At 41.4% G+C, this 25,000-nt stretch overlaps 1 protein-coding gene across 1 annotated transcript in view; it reads right to left on the bottom strand.

The window, feature by feature from the left end:
* The window catches only part of LOC123505021 (alkylglycerol monooxygenase-like), a 38,858-nt gene that overhangs the window by 13,747 nt on the left and 111 nt on the right, over positions 1–25,000 (bottom strand). The window contains exons 1-4 of the mRNA XM_045256032.1: positions 24,852–25,000; positions 10,708–10,838; positions 1,156–1,304; positions 115–384 (exon numbers count right to left, since the gene is read on the bottom strand). The exon at positions 24,852–25,000 is cut by the window's right edge and continues 111 nt beyond it. Coding sequence (XP_045111967.1) covers positions 115–384; positions 1,156–1,304; positions 10,708–10,838; positions 24,852–24,992 — 691 coding nt within the window. The 5' untranslated portion in view covers positions 24,993–25,000. The remainder of the gene's footprint in view (positions 1–114; positions 385–1,155; positions 1,305–10,707; positions 10,839–24,851) is intronic.

Below are 25,000 nucleotides of genomic sequence, written 5' to 3'. Positions count from 1 at the left end.
AGTGGAAGTGGTAGTGATGATAACACATGATAATACCAAGGATGATGATAGTTATTGCAGTGGTCGTGGTGGTAGTAGAGGCGATGGCTGCATTTATAATTACTAAACCCTTACCATGGTGGACGCGATGGTGAGAGGGCGTATTGAAGATCCACTCGAGAGGGCCACACTTCCCCACCAAGTCAGTGTGGATGAGGAACTGCACGAGGAGGTTGAGGTGCCAGTGGACGCAGATGGCGGGCAGAGGCACACCGAGGAGCGCCATGGGATGATAGAAACCCAAGGCACAAAGACGCTGGAACATGGACTGCCTCAGCGCCACCGTCACATTGTAGTCCTCGTGAGAATGGTGAACTTGGTGCCACGCCCAGATGACACTCACTTCTGCAGGGGAGGCGTGGTGATGAGGTGTTAGTGGGGAGGGTCTTAGGGATCAGGATGTTGAGGTGGAGAATCGTTTACATGTGGTGTTTTGAGGCTACTGTCAGAATAGGTTAGGGTGTGTTAATGGTGAGGTGTGGTGATGATTGGTGGTGATGTGATTAGTAGGGTGAGATAGTATGTAGAAACAGTAGACAGAGGGACAGAGGAGGGAGGGAAGGAAAGGGGAGAAGGGATGGTGAGGTGTGAGACGAGGAGGAAAGAAGGATTAGAGAGAGAGAGACGTGGAGGAATGGAGGGAGGGATGGTGAGACGAGGAGGGAGAGAGGGAAGGAAGGAGGAAAGGTAATGCCTGGAGGGGTGTTGAGGCGTGCATAGTGGGAAGGAGGGAGAGAAGGAGGGACAGGGATGCGTGGAAGGAGGGAAGGAGAGATTGGTGAAGCAATAATGTCAAACGTGCATTAGTAAACAGTACACACACACACACACACACACACACACACACACACACACACACACACACACACACACACACACAGTTTTTATTAACAGCACACTAATATAAAGCACACACACACACACACACACACACACACACACACACACACACACACACACACACACACACACACACACACACACACACACACACACACACACACACACACACACACACACACACACACACACACACACACACACACACACACACACACACACACACACACACACACACACACACACACACACACACACACACACACACACACACACCATGGGACGCTCTGTGGAACCAGTAGTACACGAAGTCAGCAGCGATGAATCCCGCCCACCAGGCCAGGGGGGAGCGCCACGGTATGTCGAAGAAACGATGCTGGTACAACCACAAGTAGCCGCTCATCTCGAACCACCGCGTGAACAGCCTGGCGGAGACACACACACAGATACACACATAGACTCGTATTCTCAAACACTTCTCTGTACTTCACCTCCATTATTTCAAAAGACTTTATTGAAATTTGCACGAGTTTTTTTTTTTTTTTTTATGGTGTGTTTACGATTCTAGTGCAGATTGATAAGATTTCTGTATTATTAATTGGAGAACCACTCTTGAAAACCCCGCTAGCCATCTCTGTAGCCTTGAAAGATAGTCGTGGTGAGAGAGCAAAGCGTTTTTTAAGGTGTTTTTACATTTCTAGAGGCAGAGTGACGATTTCTGCATTATTAACGGGAGAAACTGTTGAAAACCTCGCTAGTCATCTCTGTGGCCTTGAAAGATAGTCGTGGTGACAGAACAAAGCATTTTTAAGGTGTTTTTACTGTTCAAGAGGCAGAGTGACAAGATTTCTGTATTATTAACTGGAGGAACACTCATGAAAACTCCCGCTAGTTATCTCTGTAGCCCTTGGAAAAACAGTCGTGGTGAGAGAACACAGTGTTTCTGAATAGAGAGTATACAATCACACACAGATCATATTCAGAAACACTTTATTCTGCGTCCACTGGTTTCAAAAGCCGTAGAAGTGATTTAGCTGCATGGATTCTCTTGTTAAACCCTTCAATACTGGGACACATTTTTACGTTAAGTTTTGTGTATGATTAGACCATTTTATTAACATTAGGAAGGGTCTTCAGAGTTCAGAGGATTAATGGCCAGAATCTTCACTCTTTTCCTCCTACTCCTGGTCTTTCTCCTTCTCCCTCTCCTTCACCTTTTCCACCTCCTTCTCTTCATCCTCCTCCTCCTCCTCCAACTCTTCTTCCTCCTCCTCCTCCTCCTCCTCCAACTCTTCCTCCTCCTTCTCCTCCTCCTCCTCCTCCTCCAACTCTTCCTCCTCCTTCTCCTCCTCCTCCTTCTCCTCCTCCTCCTCCTCCTCCTCCTCCTCCTCCTCCTCCTCCTCCTCCTCCTCCTCCTCCTCCTCCTCCTCCTCCTCCTCCTCCTCCATCTTCTCACTATATCATGCATTGTCTTCCTCCGTCACTTTCCTCTTTTTTTCATCATATTCTTCTATTTATCTCCCATTATCCATTCTTTCCTTATCTCTTTCTCTGTTCCCTTCGTTTATCTTTCCTTCCATTCCCTCATTCCTTCCTTCATTCCATCCTTTCCTCTTTCGTCACCCTTTACACTATCTTCTATTTGTTGTTGTTGTTGTTGTTCTCTCTCTCTCTCTCTCTCTCTCTCTCTCTCTCTCTCTCTCTCTCTCTCTCTCTCTCTCTCTCTCTCTCTCTCTCTCTCTCTCTCTCTCTCTCTCTCTCTCTCTTCCATCTCACCCTTCCCAACAGATCCTGTCCTCCCTCCTCCTCCTCCTCCTCCTCCTCCTCCTCCTCCTCCTCCTCCTCCTCCTCCTCCTCCTCTCCTCTTCTCCTCCTCCTCTTCTTCTTCTTCTTCTCCTTTTCCTCCTTCTTCTTCTTCTTCTTCTCCTCTCCCTCTCATTATCTTTCAGTCTGCTGTCTTTCACTTTCCTCAATGTCGTCTTATCTCATCTCATATCTCTCTCTCTCTCTCTCTCTCTCTCTCTCTCTCTCTCTCTCTCTCTCTCTCTCTCTTATCTCTCTCCTATTTGTTGCCATATCCTCCTCCTCCTCGTCCTCCTCCTCCTCCTCCTCCTCCTCCTCCTCCTCCTCCTCCTCCTCCTCCTCCTCCTCCTCCTCCTCCTCCTCCTCCTCCTCCTCCTCCTCCTCCTCCTCCTCCTCCTCCTCCTCCTCCTCCTCCTCCTCCTCCTCCTCCTCCTCCTCCTCCTCCTCCTCCTCCTCCTCCTCCTCCTCTTATGAAATCCTGAACTCCTTCCCCACCATCTCTCTCTCTCTCTCTCTCTCTCTCTCTCTCTCTCTCTCTCTCTCTCTCTCTCTTCTTCTCTCTTATCTTCTTCTTCTTCCTCTTCTTCTTCTTCTTCTTCTTCTTTCCGCCTTCTTTATCTTCTTCCTCTTCTTCTTCTTCTTTTCTTCTTCTTCTTCTTCTACCTCTAATCCCCACCTATTTGTCATCCACATCCTCCTCCTCGTCCTTCTCCTCCTCCTCCTCCTCCTCCTCCTCCTCCTCCTCCTCCTCCTCCTCCTCCTCCTCCTCCTCCTTTATGGGTGCGGTACGTATGGGGCCTTAGATTTATTCATTTGGCTTGCGTCCAAAACCCCAGGCTGCTGCTGGTGGTGGTGGTGGTGGTGGTGATGGTGGTGGTGGTGGTGGTGTATGCATGGTAACTGTAGTCCTTGTAGCGCCGTGAGTATTGAGCAGGAGTGCGCTTCGTGTATCTCTCTTGTTTTTTTGTTTTTGTTTTTTTTTTCTATTAGTTGTGTTTCGTTTTTTTTTTTCTTGTTTTTTTCGTTTTCTTTTTGTCTTTCTTTTTTTATGTAAGTGTGGCATCTGTTTGATTGTCTCTGGGTGTTTGTTTCTGTCTGTATGTTTGTTTGTTTCGGTCTGTCTCTCTGTCTCGGTCTGTCTCTCTGTCTCGGGCGGTCTCTCTCTCTCTCTCTCTCTCTCTCTCTCTCTCTCTCTCTCTCTCTCTCTCTCTCTCTCTCTCTCTCTCTCTCTCTCTGTCTGTCTGTCTGTTTCTTTTTCTTTGTCTGTCTGTTTCTCTCTCTCTCTCTCTCTCTCTCTCTCTCTCTCTCTCTCTCTCTCTCTCTCTCTCTCTCTCTCTCTCTCTCTCTCTCTCTCTCTCTCTCTCAGCAACATAAAATAAAGTTCCGTTGTTCGTTTTCTCCCATCCCACGAGGAGATAGAGAGAGAGAGAGAGAGAGAGAGAGAGAGAGAGAGAGAGAGAGAGAGAGAGAGAGAGAGAGAGAGAGAGAGAAGGTCAGTTAATAGATATCTTGCCAACATTCTCTCTTCCTTTTTCATCCCGTCCTCATACATTTTTCGCTCCCTCCCTCCCTCCCTCCTCCCTCCTCCCCTCTCCCTCTCCCTCTCCCTCTCCCTCCCACTCTCTCTCCCTACCACTCTCTCTCTTTCTCCCAATCTACGCTTCTCTCCATTCATTTAGTTGCCACCTCCTCTCTCGCGACCCTGACCGGGAAGAGGAGGTCATGGCGGCGGCGGTGGTGGTGGTAGTAGTGGTGGTGGTGGTGGTGGTGGTGGTGACTGGTATCTCAGGTGTATTGCATGACCTTTGTTTGCACTTCCCTCTCCTGAACATCATCTTACACATGTACAGGCTAACACTTCATGTATCTCGAGTTTTGTGTACATTTTGCTGTTCTTTTTGCTGTTCTTTCGTTGCTATTGACACGTTGGCAGGTTCACAGCACCTGTCAAGGCCCCTAGACACCTGCGGGCACACCTGGACGTCTGTATGTATACCTGCACACCGTTGGCAACTGCAGGTACGGTAGGATAGGCTGGAATGCATCGGAAGAAGGTATTGGTTATGCCACGCACGTCCTCTGTTGTGGTTTGTTCTTCCTTTGTGCTCGTTTTTGTTCCTTCAAAGGTTTATTAGAAGACATGTGGCTCGAATCAGTCCCTTTCACCGTTTTCTGTGTGACGCAACACGTGCTGGAGTCACTAATGGTCTTGTGATGTTGTGTTTAGTTTACGCCACGCACGTCTTCCTGCTACGGTGGTGTCTTCCTTTGTGTTGCTTTGTGTTCCTTCAAAGGCGGACCAGCGGAGATGAGCGAGTTAGTCACTTAATCACTTTCGCTATTCATTCTGACGCAACACGAGCGGGATGGAGTCACTAATAGGGCTGGAATGTCGTTGGGTTTTTTTTTAAGGCTAACTGTGCCATCGAACGCTATATCTGGCATTCGTGGGCTTAGTGGGACATGAATGGAAAAAAAATGACATCGTAGCGTCATTTGAGCCTTCATATTCGCACACACACACACACACACACACACACACACACACACACACACACACACACACAACACGGCGGGAACCTAACGAGTTCTTTCCCTTGGCCGGGCACTGAAGGACTTGTTGCAGAGGTCAGGGAACCACACACGGCCAGACGCCCTGCCTCGCACCGCCACTCTCCGCCACGCACCGCCGCCAGACCCAAGCAGGTTTTTCACGTTATCTTCTCCCGATATGAGTGAAACTTTTACCGGTGACGAAGGTACCGTATCAAACCTGCACGACTGAGTTTCATCGGCTTGTTACACCATTACGAGGAGGAGGAAGAGGAGGAGGAGGAGGAGGAGGAGGGAAGAGCAGCAATGAAGTGTACTCAGAGTGGTTCTAGGGCGGAAGCGACTTTCGAGTGTTTGTCATGCTGCTTGGACAAATTGAGATGATGCAGGCAGCTTCCTAACCGAGAGGCTTTACGTCATACTGCTACTACTACTGCCACTACTACTACTACTACTACTACTACTACTACTACTACTACTACTACTACTACTACTACTACTACTACTACTACTACTACTGCTACTACTACTAATAATAATAATAATAATAATAATAATAATAATAATAATAATAATAATAATAATAATAATAATAATAATGATAATTTTCATCTTCAGAGAGAGAGAGAGAGAGAGAATAGTGTGTGTGTGTGTGTGTGTGTGTGTGTTTGTACCCGCCACCGCCTGGGCCGCGTCACCGACACCCACAAGGCCAAACGTACACGTGTCAAATATTTTCCTTTGAGTTTACTACGCCTTTACGAAAAATATGACTTGCATTTGTCTTTTTATCACCTGCGTGTGTGTGTGTGTGTGTGTGTGTGTGTGTGTGTGTGTGTGTGTGTGTGTGTGTGTGTGTGTGTGTGTGTGTGTGTGTCCAGGAGGATTATGAAAGAGAGGAATGAGAATATATTAACCCCGTTCCTAGAAAACAAAAAGTATGGGGAATGCAGAGAGAGAGAGAGGGGGGAGGGCAGGGCATAAAATAGAATGAATGAAGAAAGGAGGGAGAAAAAAAAGGCAGGATGAATGAATGTAGAAAGGAAATGGAAGAAAAAAAGAGAATGAATAAAAACATCGTATATTGTATCATCGTCAAGAGAGAGAGAGAGAGAGAGAGAGAGAGAGAGAGAGAGAGAGAGAGAGAGAGAGAGAGAGAGAGAGAGAGAAAGTGTAACCTTGACCTTCCAGCCGAGACTGATAGAAACCCCAAACTTAGCTGGGGACGAGTTGGGATGACTTGGGGGCCCGCTGAGTCTAACGGGTAAAGGGCTGACTCGATGACTTAACCCTTTCAATGAGATATAGGCATTGTGAAACCGAAGTAGAAGACTGAACACAACACAACATATCCTAGCAATGGTTGGTTCTACAGGTTATTAGCGCGTTAGTTCAGGCATTCACTGTTGCATGGAGTCTTTATTCTTTATGTCGCTGTTAGGTTGTATGTAGGTGGACCGTTGCTTCATTCCCTGTGCCCCATCGTTAGTATCTAGTGGTGGTCCTGAAGTAAGAGGATGTACTTCTATAAGGCCTGTACTCTGAAACACTTTGCTCTCTCACCATCACTGCTTTCCAAAGGCTCCAATTGAAGATGCTCGTGTTTTTAAGAGTATTTTTCATGGTTCTGGTGATGGATTGGCAAGATTTCTAGTTTATTAATAGGAGAAAAGGCCTTAAAAATTCCGGCTAGTTGTCTCAGTGGCCTTGCGAAACTATTATAGTGAGAGAACAAGGTGTCACTACTTTCCAAAGGCTCCAGTTGAAGATGCTCGTGTTTTTAAAGGTATTACTATGGTTCTGGCGATAGATTGGCAATATTTCTAGTTTATTAAAAGGAGGAACTGTCTTGAAAACCCGTCTAGTTGTCTCTGTGGCCTTGCAAAATTATCATAGTGAAAGAACAAGGTGTTACTGCTTTACAAAGGCTCCAATTGAAGATACTCGTGCTTTTAAGAGTTTTTTATGGTTCTGGTGATACATTAGCAAAATTTCTAGTTTGTTAAAAGGAGAAACTGTCTTGAAAACCCGGCTAGTTGTCTCTGTGGCTTTGCAAAAATTGTCGTAGTGAGAGGAAAAGGTGATTCTGAATACGGGCGTCACAACAGTTAAGAGCGATTCGTGAGTTGCTTATCTGCATCTACAAGAGAGAGAGAGAGAGAGAGAGAGAGAGAGAGGGGGATGGCAAAAAAGGAGTAGATCTTGTCATTTTTAGGTAGAATAATGTTCGCTAGTGGCTATGGAGCAGAAAAAGGGTGTGTCAGGAAGGTTAGTTATTAAAAAGAGATTTGTCACAGAAGTGGAAGGTTTGGGTTAGATTAGGTTAGGTTGAAAAGGGTGGCTGAGGTAACTTTCAAGAAGAGATTTAGTGAATGAATAAAGGCCCTTAACCTCTTCAGTACTGGGATGCATTTTCACCTTAAGTTTTGGATATGACTAGATGATTTTATTGGCATTAGGAAGGGTCAATGGAGGTTGGAAGATTAGTGGCCAGAGTCTTCACTGTTTTAATTCCCTTACAAGTTTCTGAAGCTATATAAGGTCACCAAATACTAGCAGAATGAATATGGAAACGCGTCATGGTACTGAAGGGGTTAACTGACGGAAAGGGATTACTACTGAAAGGGATGACTAATTCGGGCGACTGATAAAACTTAGCCATCTGACTTACTTCATGGACTCACTCAGGTAACATACTGGCTTAGTGAACTCTAAAGGGAGACTCAGTTGACGTAAAGAGTTGACTTGAGATAATTTAAAGAGCTTACTTAGGAGATTTTAATAAGGACCGACTCATGTGACCTAAAATGCTGACTCACAAAAACAACATAACAGGTGACTCAGACAAATTGAAGGACTGACTGATAGCTTTTGTTATGGAAGAGGGGAAGACAGGCCAAAAGCAACAAAAACTATTAGAATTACCTCACTCATAAGGGCCAACAATGAAACGTGACTAAAGAACCGACTAACTTATACAACATTTAAGGCCTCATTCATCTTTTTAGTACATGGAAAGAAGACAATCAAGTATCAACAAACCAGGAATTAAGGAATAAGAAATAGCCTTCATATGTTGGTGTGAAGCTGTGCTCTTTTATTCTTTTACTGTTTTGCTCCTTCGTTAAAAGTCGAGTCACGGTACAAGAAAGAACAGAGAATTAGTTTTGTCTTCATTAAACTACAGAGACCGGAAAAAACAAACTCAAGTAATATAAGGAGAAAATAAAACGACTCAAAAGGATGTACAAAGATGACTAAGAAACTGACTATTAACACTAAGGACCTCATTCAAAGGCTAACACACCACGAGAGAACTAACTCAAATGACATAAGGGAGTGAATAAGAACTGACTCATAAGGACTGACTAAGAAAGATGACTAGGAAACTGACTATTAACACTAAGGACCTCATTCAAAGGCTAACACACCACTAAAGAACTAACTCAAGTGACATAAGGGAATGAATAGGATCTAACTCGTAAGGACTAACTCTGAAATGTGACTGAAGAACTGACTATTAACCCCTTCAGTACTGGAATGCATTTTTTACCACGAGTTTTGGGTGTAATTAGACAATATTATTTAGATTAGTGATGGTCTATGGAGGTCAGAAGATTGATAGCCAGAGTCTTCACTATTCTAACCCTAACATAAATATACAAAACTGTATAAAATCACCAAACAGTAAACAGAATAGATATGAAAACACGTCATGGTATTGAATGGATTAACACTAGAGACCTCATTGAAAGGCTGACACACAACACTTAAAGAACTACCTCAAGTAACATAAAGGAGCTGAATAAGAGCTGCTAGCCATCCCTAACTCGTCCCTTGTCAGTGTGAAGGAAGGATAAGGTGCTAGATGAGTATTGTCGGTGTATTCCTGACCCTGTTTCACTCGCCTTGACCCTCCCAGCCGTTTACCCTCGACCTCCCTTGCGCTGGTGGGGCAGGGAAGGATAGAGGGAAGGGTAGAGGGTGGTGGAGTACGGAGGGAGGGAAGGGGGAAGATGGTAGGTGGTATTTAACGAGGTGGTGTGAAAAGGGAAGTGACTGAAGGATGGTGCACAGGAGAGAGAGAGAGAGAGAGAGAGAGAGAGAGAGAGAGAGATTGACTATGATTATGTAAAGTTAGGTAATAGTAGTAGTAGTAGTAGTGGTAGTGGTGGTAGTAGTACAAGTAGTAGTGGTAGTAGTAGTAGTAGTAGTAGTAGTAGTAGTAGTAGTAGTAGTAGTAGTGGAAGTAGTACTAGTAGTAGTAGTAGTAGCAGTACTAGTAGTAGTAGTAGTAGTAGTAGTAGTAGTAGTAGTAGTAGTAGTAGTAGTAGTAGTGGAAGTAGTAGTAGTAGTAGCAACAAAAACAATTCCATCAAACCAACTTGCAACAACACTATACACACACAACGTCATTTTGGTCACGGTGACTGATTAAAAAAACATCAATTACCACCATCGCCAACAACAACAACAACAACAACAACAACAACAACAACCAATAGCAACACCAATAACAACATCAGACACACCTAAACTACAACACCCTTTAAATTCTTCAGTACCGTGACGCCTCTTCATATTCATCCTGGTGACTATTTAGTGATTTTATACAGCTTCAGAAAATTATGTGGGGGGGGATTAAAATAGTGAAGACTGTGACCACTAATCTTCTGACCTCCATAGACCCTTGCTCATTCAAATAAAATCGTTTAATCACACCCAAAACTCAAGGTAAAAATGCGCCCCAGTACTGAAGAGGTTAAATATAAACTAACAATGAATATCAGTTAGTAAAATAATAAATACTGCTTTTTGTGTCCATTACTAACACTGATAGGTATTCCCAAAACCGTACAGCATGCATTGGTTGACTCACGTGGGTTGCCAAAGTACGATAATGCAACCTTGACTGTTCTTTTAATGAAGGACGTAAACATTTCGAAGGACTTCTTTTTTTCTTTTACTTTATCATGTTTTATTAACCTTGGCCCCCTCTTACGTGGAATAGTCGTAGTAATAGTAGAAGTAGGTGCTGGAGGAGGAGGAGGAGGAGCAGTTATGGCAGTCGTAGTAGTACTGTTATCATCAGTAGTAGTTGTAGTAATAGCTCTAGTAGTCGTATCATCAGCAGTAGTCGTAGTCGAGGTTGTAGCATTAGCAGTAGAAGTCGTAGTCGTAGCAGTAGTAGCAGCAGCAGTAGTAGTAGTAGTAGTAGTAGTAGTAGTAGTATTGGTAGTCGTAACCGCAGTAGAAATAGCAGTACTAGTAGTCATAATAGTAGCAGTCGTCTTCGTACCAGTGGCAGTCGCAGTAGCAGTCGCAGTAGTAATCGCAGTAGTAGTCGCAGTAGTAATCGAAATAGCTGTCACAGTAGTAGAGGCAGTAGTAGACGCAGTAGCAGTCGCAGTAGTAGTCGCAGCAGTAGTCTCAGTAGTAGTCACACCAGAAGGATCAGCATTCATCACTCACTTGAAGGACTCGTAGAGGGTAGCGTGGCCGACGGAGGTGAGGTTGTCAGCCAGCCTGCCGGGTTTCCTCCCCAGCATGAGCAGGCCTAGGAAGTGCTCCACTACCACGGACACTATGAACCACGGGATGGCCTGCAGAGGGAGAGAGAAAGAGAGGCGGGTGAGAGCACTGATAGGAGAGAAGGAGAGGGCGAGAGAGTGGTGTTAAGGGCCATATTCTGAAACACATCCTTGCAACACCTTCACTATTTTCAAAGGGCTCTACTTGAAATGACGAGACGAGAGAGAGAGAGAGAGAGAGAGAGAGAGAGAGAGAGAGAGAGTGAGTGGTGTGTGTGTGTGTGTGTGTGTGTGTGTGTGATAAAATCTTAAAATCAAAAAAGTAAAATTAGGGAAGAAGAAAAACGAAAAGAAAAAGAGAGGAGGAAGTAAACAAAAGAACACGATAGAGAGGTAAAGAAACTGATTAAGGAGGAAAACACGAAAGAGGAAACGGAAGAGGAAAGAGAAAGAGAAAACGAAAAGAATTGAAGAGAGAAAAAAACAAAGAAGAAGGAAGCGAGAGAAGAAGAATAAGTAAAAACAAAATATAAAGAAAAAGAAAGAAACACAGAAAATAAATCAAATGAGGAAGAAGGAAGGACAGGCAAAGAGAAACGGCAGACAGACAAAATTAGAAGACAAAAAAAAAATCTTACCAGTGAAGGAAAATCGAGGAAGAAGGAAGGATAGACAAACAGAAAAGGCAGACACACAAAATAAAAGACCAAAAAACCCTCAGGAATTAAAGAAAATGGAAAGATTCGCCTCGTTCATCCTATTACGACGCAGCAACTGGCACGGAACATCCATTACAAGCGCCGTGTGGATCAGAGAAGCAAGGACGTCAGGGGATTAAGTGACAAGGCAAAGATGATCAAGTGATATAATGCCGTGATGCAGCATCGACTCTGGGAAGGGCAGAGATTGAGGGAGGGATGAGGGATGAAGGAGGGTAGGCCAGAGAGGGAGGGAAGAAAGGAGGTAAGGGCAGAGAAAGAGGGAGGGAGGGAAGGAAGGAAGGAAGGACAAAGAGAGAGCGAGAGAGAAAGGGAGGGATGAGGCATGAGGGAGAGAAGGAAGGAAGGAAGGACAGAGAGAGAGAGAGAGAAAGGGAGGGATGAGGCATGAGGGAAGGAAGGAAGGACAGAGAGAGAGAGAGAGAGAGAGAGATGGATGGATGGATGAGGGAGGGAGAGGAGCAAGTGTGTGGGAACAAAACACGTCAATAAAAGCGACAAAAAGAGAAGAAAAAGGATTCTATAGTGTTGTAAAACGATTGGATTAAGAAGTATATGAGTTTGGGGAAGGAAAAAAAATATATAAGTGGAAATGTTGCATAAAGGTTAAGAAGTTTATAGTTGAACGTTACTTATTAGTGAAGTGAAATAAGATAAAGGATTGATTCTATTTAGGAGACAAGTAATAAAAGAGATTGCTTGAAAGGAAGTTGTCGTTTGTAAATGAAGTAAAAAAAAAAATAGTAGGAAAAAATTACAAGGGATGAAGTTTTAGAGAGAGAGAGAGAGAGAGAGAGAGAGAGCAAATTGTTAAAGCACACACTGTCTATAAGAGAAAAGTGAAAAGATAAGAATTGAAGGACAGAATAGTATAAGGAAGAAGGAAGAAAGAAAGAAAGAAGAGATGTCGAGAGTGAAGGAAATAAATAGATAGATAAAATAGAATAAATGAATAGATAAAGAGATAAAATAGAAAATGCAACAGTGAATTAAAATACTTTTTTTTCTTTCTTACTTGTACAAATATCACATGAAAAAAAAAGCTTGATTATACATTTTCTATTTATTTTTTTCCTATTTCTATTTATTTATTTTTTTTAACGTTTCAGAAAACAAAACCGATAAATAAATGAATGAATAGATGAATTAATGAATAAAGATGTAACAATGAAGTGTCTTTTGTTTTTTGTTTTTTTGTATTTTTCCTTCTACTTGTTTAAACGTTATAGAAAAAAATTGTTATATATATTTTTTTCTTTTCTTTTTTGTATATAAACGTCTCATCCTTTCCGCTGTATGATATTTTTCTTTTTTTTTTCTCTCTTTTAAATCTCTCTGTTCGCGATTCCCTTGTGCATTTTACATGACTTTCTCTCTTCGCTAAGCCTTCTGACTCTGTATCAGCCTTTTTACTAGTACAGTAGTATTATCCTCCTGTGTGTGTGTGTGTGTGTGTGTGTGTGTGTGTGTGTGTGTGTGTGTTATGGAATAGGGGAAGCTGACCACGGGCAACAAAAAAAAAAAAGGTCCACTTGATTACCACTTCCCCAAAAGATTAAGAGAGTTAGCCAAAAATCAGGGACAAATGTCTTGAAACCTCCCTCTTAAATGAAGTCAAGTCGTAGGAAGATGGAGATACAGAAGCAGGCAGGGAGTTCCAGAGTTTACCAGAGAAAGGTATGAATGATTGAGAGTAAACTGGTTAACTCTTGCATTGGTTTCTCTGGATTTGGTCTCGCCTCTACTCTAACCTCTGGCCTGCTGTGTGGCTGTCTGGTGCTGCACAACCAGTACAATATAAAAAAAAAAAGTGTTATATTTTTTTCTTTTCATCTTTTATAGAAACGCCTCATCCTTCCCGCTATATAATTTTTTCTTCTTTTTTTTCTCTTTCTTTAAATCTTCCTGTTCGTGATTCTCTTTTGTAGTTTTTTTATGACTTTTTACGCGTCATGGAAAAAAAAAGTAACGGAGAGAACAATGGAGCAGTTAATCTTAAACCAGTGAGCAAAACAAAGGAAGGGAAAAAAAAAACACTATCGCGAAATAAGAAGTTACCGGAAAAAAAAGATAAAAGATAAAAAAAAAAAGGAGGAAGGGGAATAAAACTTAAATCTTTATACACGAATGAGAACAGAAAATTGAAAATATAAAAGAAAGAATAAAAAAAAAATCATCACAATTAACCCGTTCAGTACCATGACATGTGTTCCTATTTACTCAGGTGACTATTACGCGATTTTAAACAGTCTCAGAATATCATGTGGGGATCAAAGTAGTGAAGCTTCTGGACCATTAACCTTCTGACCTCCACAGAACCTTGCTAGTGAAAATGAAATCGTTTAATCATGCCCAAAACTCGTGGTAAAAAATGCGTTCCATTACTGAAGGGGTTAAATACATTCTTATAAATAGTAAAATCTTGTAATGGTCTCTCAAAAATAGAATTAACTCCTTCAGTACCATAACGTGATTCCATATTCATTCTGCTTACTATTTGGTGATTTTATACAGCTTCAGAAACTTATGTAGGAGGATTAATATGATGAAGACTGTGGCTATTAATCTTCTAACCTCCATACACCTTCATAATGTCAATAAAATAGTCTAATCGTACACAAATCTCAATGTAAGAATGTGTCCCAGTACTGAAGGGGTTAAACCTTGCCGTGGTACTGAAAGGGAAACGTTACTCAGAATCACGAAAGTTGACTAACCAATCTACTGCTATTCATCATTACTCTGTTATTGAAAAGATAGAAAAATAATAAAAAAAGGAGTAAGATGTCACATAATGATTAAAGAGAGCAAAATATGTAAAATAAATAACGATGCACACTGAGGAAAGGAGTAAAAAAGAAAATGAGTGAAGAAAATAAGACTGTAGAATAATACAAAGAAAATGAAGAAAAGAATATCTACAAGTAAAATAGTAAAAAAAAATGAATATACGTAAATTACACTAGGGAAAGAAACAAGATGAGAAAGAAAATAAGAACATAAAACAAAAAAAAAACATAAAAGCAGAATATTTAAGAAGAAAAAAACAAAAAACAAATATAACACACACACACACACACACACACACACACACACACACACACACAGAGAGAGAGAGAGAGAGAGAGAGAGAGAGAGAGAGAGAGAGAGAGAGAGAGAGAACAAATAAAAGAATCAGTAAGAATAACATGTCTTTTATGGCACTACGCTGAGGTGTGGGCGCCCGCAAGCGACTGTTACGAAACCCACCACCACCTCCTGCGGCTGTGAGTGCTGTGGCGTCGCTGTTTTTATGGCGGAGGTACAGACAAGGTTGAAGGGTTAGGCAGTGCACTCATTCCTTCCTGCTTTTAAATCTTCCGGTAAGCTTAACTCCTTCAGTAGTGATTAGATTATTCTATTAACATTAGGAAGGGTTTATGAAGGTCAGAAGAATAATGGTCAAAGTCTTAACTGTTTTAATCCCCACATGATTTTCTGAGGCTGTATAAAATCACCAAATAGCAACCAGAATGAATATGAAAACGCGTCATGGTGTTGAAGAGATTAAACCTTATTCACAACCCACGAGTCTTTTCATAAGCTTAAGAATTTCACCTTTTTCTTACATCAGATTCTCTGATGAGTCTAAATTCTGACACACTTCTGAACTCCACCTCCGCTATGTCAAAGGGCTTTATTTAAATCTATATGAATTTTTTTTTAAGTGTTTTTGAAGTTCTATATTCCGAGTGACAAGATTTCTACATTATTAACAGAGACTCATAGTTGCAAGGAAAGCGTAAATGTAAGCTCGGAAAACAGACACAATTCACACTTCATTACAAAATATGACGTACGTGAAAGGTGAAATTCTTAACCCCTTCAGTACCTTGACACGTTTTCATATTCATTCTGGTAACTATTTGGTGATTTTATACACCTTCAGAAACTTATGTCGGCCAGTAACAATCTCAACTCCGTAAACCTTCCCTAATGTCAATAAAATCGTCTAATCACACCCAAAACACATGGTAAAAATGCGTCCCAGTACTGAAGGAATTAAGACTCAAAGTTGTAGGGAAAGTATAAAGGCAGAAAGAGACGTATTTTCAGATCCCTTCCTGCCTGTAGACCTTGTCCCCAACCCACGAGTCTTCTGATAAGCTTAAGAATTTCACCTTTCTCTTCTGTCAAATTCTCTGATGAGTCTAAATGAGCTCCACCTCCACTATTTCAAAGGGCTTTATAGATACATGAGTTTTCGAAGGTGTTTTTTGTGGTTCTATATGTAGAGTGACAAGATTTCTACATTATTAACAGGAGAAACAGTCTTAAAACCTCTGCTAATCGTCTTTGTGACCTTGTAAAATAGTCGTGGTGAGAGAGAAGAGCGATTTTTAAGGTGTTTTTGCGGTTCTATATGCAGAGTGGCAAGATTTCTACATTATTAACTGGAGAAGCAGTCTTAGAACCCCCGCTAGTCATCTCTGTGGCCTTTGAAATTAGTCGTGGTGAGAGAGCAAAGCGTTTCTGAGTAAGGACTTAAAATTCGTCTCTTTCTGCCTTTATACTTTTCCTACAACTTCAAGTCTTAATTCCTTCAGTACTGGGACGCATTTTTACCATGTGTTTTGGGTGTGATTAGACGATTTTATTGACATTAGGTAAGGTTGATGGAGTTGAGATTGTTACTGGCCCCACATAAGTTTCTGAAGATGCATAGAATCACCAAATAGTTACCAGAATGAATATGAAAACGTGTCAAGGTACTGAAGGGGTTAAGAATTTCACCTTTCACGTACGTCAAGTTTTGTAATGAAGTGTGAATTGTGTCTGTTCTCCACGTTTACATTTACAGTTTCCCAACAACTGAGTCTGTTTCTAGATTTCAGTCACGCAATTTTGTCACGCAGCGTAGTAAAAAAAATCTAATGAATTTAATATCTCCTCTTTTGTGCATTTAGTTCTTACTTTCAGCCTTGTGTCTTCTAATGAGCTTGACCCGTTCAGTGCCATGACACATTTCTATATTCATTCTGCTTACTATTTCGTAGTTTTATATAGGTTCAGAAACTCACGTTGGGGGATTAAAATAGTGAAGACTGTGGCCATTAATCTTCTGACCTCCATACACCCTTCCTAATGCCGATATAGTGGTCTAATCGTACACAAATCTCATGGTAAAAATGTATCCCAGTATTGAAGCAGTTAGTCTCTCCCTTTGTGCGCTTAGACCTCACTCTCAGCCTCCTGTTTTATAGTGAGCTTCAGTTTACTCTTAGCCTTGTGTCCGATGCATTAAAATCTCTTTCTCTTCGCTCTGACTCCACCCTTGCCATGTTCTCACGAGCTGGCTAAGAAGGACATGATGAATTCCAACACACTGATCTTGCTTGCTGAGTTACTAATGAAGGTGTGGACAGAGCAGTTTCCATCTATTTTTGTTCGTGTGAGTCTCTTTGATCCACCACTTGACTTGCTCACTCCTGTCTTTCTACTCTGAGCTGAACCAGTGAACCAATGAACATATGATTCGCCACCAACAGTCTCCTCTAACCCGTTCAGCACCAGGTATATTTTCGAAGATAAAAAAAAATCATCTATTATCAGTAAGGAAAGAGTTAACGGAGAGGTAATGCTAGTTGATGAGGAGCTGGAAGATCTTTTAAACCCCTTCATTACAACAGAAAACATTCTTAACCCTTTCACTGCGATATGCAAAACTTCACAGCATTATAAGCACTGAATTGTATCTTCATAAGCACCTACAAGAGAGAAAGGGATGAAAAAGATAGATTTTGGAATTTCTAGCTGGTAAAATGTTTGGTTATGGCTACAAAATTAATCAAAATAGTCTCAGAGAGGTTAGGATTTTGCCCTTGAAATTTGTGGAAGATTAGACGATTTTATTGATATTAGAAAGAGTCTATAGTGGTCAGAATATTAATGGCCACAGTCGTCACTATTTCAATCCCCCACATAAGTTTCTGAAGCTGTACAAAAATCACCAAATAGTAAGTAGAATGAATATGGAAACGCGTCTTGGTACTGAAGAGGCTAACCCCTGCAATACTGGGACATATTTTTACCTTGAGATTTGTGTACGAGTAGACCATTTTATTGATATTAGAAAGGGTCTATGGAGGTCAGAATATAATTGGCCACAGGCGTCACTACTTCAGTTCCCCACATCTTCTGAAACTGTACAAAAATCACCAAACAGAAAGCTGAATGAATATGGAAACGCGTCATGGTAGTGAAGAGGTAAGGAAACACATATCAAACAGCAGTCAATGAGTTGAGAGTCGATAAAGTTTTGTAATGGTACTCGAAGTGGAAGTGAGCCAACGTGGTACTCAAGTGGTCAGTCAACGTCGCAGTGAATGATGCAGCTAGAACACCAAGTCACCGTAACCCTCACAGATGGCCACAGCATGTAAGCAATAGCATGAGGCCCAGAAAATACAAGGGAGTTGGGTTATGAACAGTGGTGAGACACAGCAAGGAGGACTGGGAAGCTTCTAGATAATACTTTAATTTCTGCACGAGCATGAGGCGGCTTTCCTGAGTGGTCTTGGCAACCCTCTGTCTTTCCTCCCGAGCCAAGAATATATTAGGTTTTCTAACGAGACTGTCAAGAGGTCAGGGAACTCGGGAGTAAGACCGAAGTTAGCAACAAAATACAGTGAACTTTGGTATGTTTGAATACAGAGAGTACCACCTGTAGAACTAATGGCTTCTTGCAGCTTCCGTTAAGTTCTGTTCTGCATTTTCTCCTGGCTTTCGATCATTGCAAGGAGGAAGTTTTAACCCTTTAGTATCATGCCGTGTTTCCATATCTATTTCACTTATTATTTTTCGATTTTACACAGCTTCAGAAACTTATGTAGGGATTGAAATAGTGAAAACTGTCGCCTTTAATCTTCTGACCTCCATAGATACTTCCTAATGCAAATAAAATCGTCTAATCGTGCCCAAAATTTATGGTAAAAATGCGTCCCAGTATTGAAGGAGTTAAGACAGTAAACGCAAATTCATAACTCTTTTGTCTACACTCTTTTGGGAACTGGCATTATCAAGAGGCACTTTGTTATGCAGCCTCCTTGTTGCCTGTGTTCACGCTTTCATAATGAGTGCTCAAGTGCTAATAAATTCCTGACCACTGTTACTCCTGTCTGGCCTCTGCGATTCTCCCGTGCTGGTGTCTGCCGCGCGGTTAGCAAGGGAACGGGTGACTGGCAAGAAGCAGGCAAGACCAAGGTAAGCTCTGTGTGGTGTGGCGAGGTGCATAGCAAAGCAGAGGACCTTAACCTGCTTTCCTTCTATCCTTAACTCCCTTGTATGGCTACGTGTTTCTCTCTCTCTCTCTCTCTCTCTCTCTCTCTCTCTCTCAATACAAAAATAGTTAGATAAATATATACAATAATAGCGATTCCTCTCCTTACACACACACACACACACACACAGATATAAGACACGCATGCCTTCCTCTTCACTCATCCCCAGGGCCCTCCCTCCCCCCTCTCTCTCTCTCTCTCTCTCTCTCTCTCTCTCTCTCTCTCTCTCTCTCTCTCTCTCTCTCTCTCAATTGTCGCTTGAAATGATGACATAAAAACACCTCTTTATCATACCTCACCCTCCCTTCCTTCCCCCTCTCTCTCTTCCTCTCTCTCTCTGTCTTCCTCTCTCTCCCTCTTCCTTTACCCCCCTCCATCCCTTAACCTCCTTGCCTCACCCCGCCCTCTAATGTACAAGGCCTTGCATACGCCTGCAAACTCTGCCCACACTATGCCATTAACAAAACGCAGCGTCATTTTTCCTATAGTTCCTTGGCAGAGTGGCGCGCTACGTGTCTGGTTTAATTGATGCATTGCCGCCTCATCTCTGCCTTACTTGCATCCTCAAACGTTTGTGTGTCTCGTGTTGATTGTTGACAGACTCTTTTGCATGTTGTGGTTTTCCAGGGTGTTTTTTCGTGGTTTTAGTGATAGTTTGACAGGGATTATAGAGTTTTTAGAGGGAGGAAATGATAGTGAGGTTGTGATTTATTGTTTATGTGGCTTTTGAATGTAATGTTTGAGAGAAGATAATGTTTGATGAATACGGAGATCTTTTTTTTTCCTATATTCAATGTTTTACTGATAGTTTGGCAAGGATTATCGAGTCTTTAGAGGAGGAAAACACTAGTGAGATTGCGACTTTTTGTATATGTGGCTTTTGCAAGTAATATTTGAAAGAAAATAATGTTTAATGAATACGGATATTTTTTTTGTGTTATATTTAAAGGTTTCTAGTGATAGTTTGACAGGGATTTTTGAGTCTTTAAAGGGGGGAAAACGCTTATGAGATTGTGAATTATTGTTTATGTAGTTTTTTAATATAGTTCATGAGAGAAGCCAGTGTTTAAGAATACGGATAATTTTATTTTTCTATTTTAAATGATTTTAGTGATAGTTTAAGAAGAATGCTGCCTCATCAGAGAGATAAAACACTCATAAAAAACTGATTTGTCATGTCTGTGTATTCTGAAAATAGCTCTTATGAGAGGCTGGAGTGTTTGAGAATACCGGTTATTATTTTTTTTTTCTTTTGCATTTTTATTATGAATGGTTGTAACAAAAGTTTAACCAGGATTATATTCCATCAGACGGAAAAATACATTGGACAACCAGACTTAAGCTGATATTCTCAAACAAAATGCATGAGCGATGAATAGAGAGAAAAATGTATCGGAAGTTTATCGACGTTGTATGAAGAGAAAAGACAAAGAATTGATTTAAAATGGAGACGATAAAAAAAAAGAGGAGGGAAAACATAGACTGGCTCGTATTCTCAAACACTTCTGTGCTTCAACCCCATTATTTCAAAAAGCTTTATTCAAATCTACACGAATTTTTTTAAGGTGTTTTACGGTCCTAGAAGCATAATGACAAGATTTCTATATTATTAACCGGATAAACACTCTTGAAAACCCCGCTAATCATCTCTGTGGCCTTGGAAACTTGGCGTGGTGAGAGAGCACTTCGTTTCTGAATACTGCGCTTACTATCTCTGTGGCCTTGGAAAAGTGTCCTGACTGAAGTCCATACTGGTTAAGGAACACGTGGCATATTCTCTATAGAAAATGTCACTTCTATCACAGCATTCCTAGCCTTACTGTCTGTCACACCTGTGTTTATTAGAGGCGAATATAGCAGAAGTAACTCTCAGTGTATTTTATTAAGGAAGGGTTCATTAAACTACACAATTTGCAAGCTCATCAGTATTAATTTCAAAGGCCACAAGTCATTATTCAATTGTATTTATTCTTATTCGCTGACGAGGCAGAACTTTTGTTAGTCTATCGCCGAAATCATAAAAAACGTCCTTGGAATTCCATTTTAGTAGCAGTGCACGTTGTAAAAATTGTTAGAGGTAATTTTCTTTTATTTTTCTTTCATTAACGATGCGGAGTCTTTCTGAACCTATCGTAAAAATCATAAAAACGTCCTTGGAATTGTGATCTTCTAGCTGTGCACAGGTATAAAATATTAGAGATAGTTTGGTTTCTTACATTTTTTTTTTAATGCTATACAATCCATATTAACCACTTCAGTACAGGATCGCATTTTTATCTTGAATATTTTGATGTGATTAGACGATTTTATTGACATTAGGAAGGGTCTATGGAGGTCAGAAGTTTAATGGCCACACTCTTCACTATTTCAATCCCCACATAAGTTTTTGAAGCTGTATAGAGTCACCAAATAGTAACCAGAATGAATAAGGAAATACGTCCTGGTACTGAAGGGGTCAACCTATCGCAGGAATCGTAAAACCCTCCTTGCATTTCCTCAATAACTCGCACTTCATCCTGTTAACTAAAGGGAGACGTGACAGTTTCATGTTTCTATTTACGAATCAAAATCTAACTCAACTTTTTCTATATAAGAGGGAAAACCGACAAAGGGCAACAGAAAAATGTGATAAAAAATAAAAAGAGACAACTGAGGTGCTGGTCCCCATACACGTTAAATAAAAAAAATAATTAGAAGGGGTCCTTAAGGATGGTAAAGGAGTCATCTAACTATCACAGGACTAATGCAAATGTCCACGAAATTATCATGTTAACTTCCACTAAGCATTCTAAAGAAAGTTGCTTATTCTAGCCCCTTCAGTATTAGGATGCATTTTTACCATGAGTTTTGTGTACGATCGGGTGATTTTATTTACATTAGGTAGGGTCTATGGAAGTCGGAAGATCAATGGCCAGAGTCTTTACTATTTTAATCCCCCCACATAAGTTTCTGAAGGTGTGTAAATCACCATACAGTAAGCAGAATAAACATGAAAACGTATCATGGTACTGAAGAAGTTACTTGAAGTTTTTATTTGTTTATCGTGCTTCATTTTGTGTCATGTTCTTAGGATATTTTTCACCTGTTATTCTCTGGTCAATCTAGTTTATTTATTTACCTATCTACCAGTCTATCTACTTGAGCTTTAGAATAATTATTTACCTATCTACCGGTCTATCTATCTGTATATCTGTCTATCTCTTTGAGCTTTAGAATTCTACCCACAGTTGCCTCAGTTTCCTTTCTCTCCGACATTTATGCAAGCACTGGTGAACTGTTTTGTATCGAGACTGCAGGAAGAAAGATCAGAATCGACTGGAATGGACGTAAGAAGTGAAGTTATGTGTCTAGTTGAATGACTGTAAGAGGTGGAGATACGTGTCTAAATGAATAAGTGTAAGGGGTAAAGTTATGTGTTAGGTGTTCTAGTTGAATGAATGGAAGAGGTGAAGTTACGACTACGTGTCTGTCACTGATTAATCTGAATAAATTTGTACAGTATGATATCGTTTTATTTTTTGGGCAACTGTACCGTATACCACCACCACCATCACTACCACTACCACTACTACCACTACTACCACTACTACTACCACTCTTACTCGTTTAATTTTGGTACTGTTGGTAAGTAATGGTTTTCATGATTTTACACAGGTACTATTACTAATTACATAGGCGAAGGTACCACAGAGGGCCGCGTGTACCCTGTGAAGTCTCCTCCTCCCCCGCGGGACTTCCTAAGGTCGCTCCCATAATTATTTGCGTTCACCTTCATCTGACCTTCACCGTTTACCGCCCCTTTTTGCTTCCTTTTTTCTTTTCCTCCTCCTCCTCCTCCTCCTCCCTATTTTTCATTGCTGTAAAGATATGTTTTGCGTTTTTTACCCCATTTTTTTCCTTCCTCCTCTTTTTTATCCTCCTCCTCCTCCTCCTACTCCTCCTCTTCTTCCTTTTCCTCCTCCTCTTCCTCTTCTTCCTCCTCCAAAAAAAACATCCGCCTTCAGACAGAAAAACAAACAAGAGTGTCGCTTTGTTCGCCACAGGCACGCACAAACTCTCTCTCTCTCTCTCTCTCTCTCTCTCTCTCTCTCTCTCTCATTTCTCCATCTTTTCTTCCATTATCCCTCCTTTTTTCTTTTTCATGTCTCTTTCTCCTCCTCCTTCTCCTTCTCCTCCTCCTTCTTCTCCTCCTCCTCTTCTTCCTCCTCCTTCTCCTCCTCTTTCTCCTTTTTCTTCCCTTCTCCTTCTCCTTCTCCTTCCCCTTCCCTTCTCCTCCTCCTTCTCCTCCTTCTTTTCCTTCTCCTTCTCTTCTTCTTCTCCTTCTCCTTCTCTTTCTCCTTCTCCTCTTTCTTATCCTCTTCCTCCTCCTCCATCCTCTCTCCTCCTCCTCCTCCTCCTCCTCCTCCTCCTCCTCCTCCTCCTCCTCCTCCTCCTCCTCCTCCTCCTCCTCCTCCTCCTCCTCCTCCTCCTAATACATTTTTCCATCTCATTCTTCTTTCTTTTATTTGCCTTTCCTCTCTCTCTCTCTCTCTCTCTCTCTCTCTCTCTCTCTCTCTCTCTCTCTCTCTCTCTCTCTCTCTCTCTCTCTCTCTCTCTCTCTCTCTCTCTCTCCTCTCTCTCCTCTCTCCCTCTCTCTCTCCTCTTCTCTCCTTCTCTCCTTCTCTTCCTCTGGTGATCATGAATAAGCATATCCTTAGCATTGACTTTTTCCTTCTCTTCCTCTGGTGATTGGGAATTCATTATTTTCCTCTCTCTCTCTCTCTCTCTCTCTCTCTCTCTCTCTCTCTCTCTCTCTCTCTCTCTCTCTCTCTCTCTCTCTCTCTCTCTCTCTCTCTCTCTCTCTCTCTCTCTCTCTCTCTCTCTCTCTCTCTCTCTCTCTCTCTCTCTCTCTCTCTCTCTCTCTCTCTCTCTCTCGGTCTTGGTCTCACTCTCTCTCTTCCTTCACCTTTCCATTTCGTCTTATTTTTAACAAGTAAACAAATTTTCAGCATCAAACGTTCATCACAGCTTTAATGAAACACTCTGCCCATTCCTAACCTAACTTTACCTAACCTAACCTAACCTGTCTTAACTTTACCCTTTCCTAACCTAACCTTTCCTTACTTATTCGTAGGTCGGTATTCATTCCACACACTTCTTGCCTGACCTAACCTAACTACACCTTTCTTTCACCTAACCTGCCCTAACCTAGTCTAGCGTAACCTAACCTCATCTTTCCTAACTTAACTTACTCGTAGATCGGTATTCATTCCACACACTTCTTGTCTAGCCTCACTTTCGTCACTCCTTCCACTCAACATGCTTTTCCTGACCTGGCTGTACTCCACCACTCCACTTACACTTTTCTCTCACTCACTCTCTCTCTCTCTCTCTCTCTCTCTCTCTCTCTCTCTCTCTCTCTCTCTCTCTCTCTCTCTCTCTCTATCTATCTATCTATCTATCTATCTATCTATCTATCTATCTATCTATCTATCTATCTATCTATCTATCTATATTTTTTTTATGTAAGATGGACAATCGGTCAAGGGCAATAGAAATGTGTTAATAAAGGCCCACTGAGGTGCTATGTATCTATCTATCCATCTATCTATCTATCCATCCATCCATCTATCTATCTATCTATCTATCTATCTATCTATCTATCTATCTATCTATCTATCTATCTATCTATCTATCTATATCTATATATATATATATATATATATATATATATATATATATATATATATATATATATATATATATATATATATATATATATATATATATATATCACACTCTTCCACATCTCTCACTCCTTCCAACTCCATTATCCTAACCTAAACAAACCTGCACTCCACTCAACACTCCACTAATCATTCCACTCAACACCTCACACTTCTAACAATCCATAGAGTCACTCCCTCCACTCTCACCACCACTGTAGGCTCTCTCCTTTCATCCCAATACAGTCCGCCACTCAAATCTACACTGTCAAGTCATCCACATCAAAACTCATCACTCTTCAATTTCTTCCACTCCAAGCATTTCAACTTCCTTCCACTCACCTCATTGATATAGTTGGGCACCTCCTCCACTGTCTCGAAGGTGGTGGCGTTAGGAGTGACTACGTAGAAAAGAGTTCCCAGGCGTTTTAAGGAAAGCATCTCTCCCACGTGCTCCGCCGCTGAGGACCACGAAGATGCCATGGTGTGTG

Source organism: Portunus trituberculatus, chromosome 17 (genome assembly GCF_017591435.1).
Source record: "Portunus trituberculatus isolate SZX2019 chromosome 17, ASM1759143v1, whole genome shotgun sequence".
Lineage (NCBI taxonomy): Eukaryota > Metazoa > Arthropoda > Malacostraca > Decapoda > Portunidae > Portunus > Portunus trituberculatus.
This window is presented reverse-complemented; position numbering and strand designations above follow the sequence as displayed.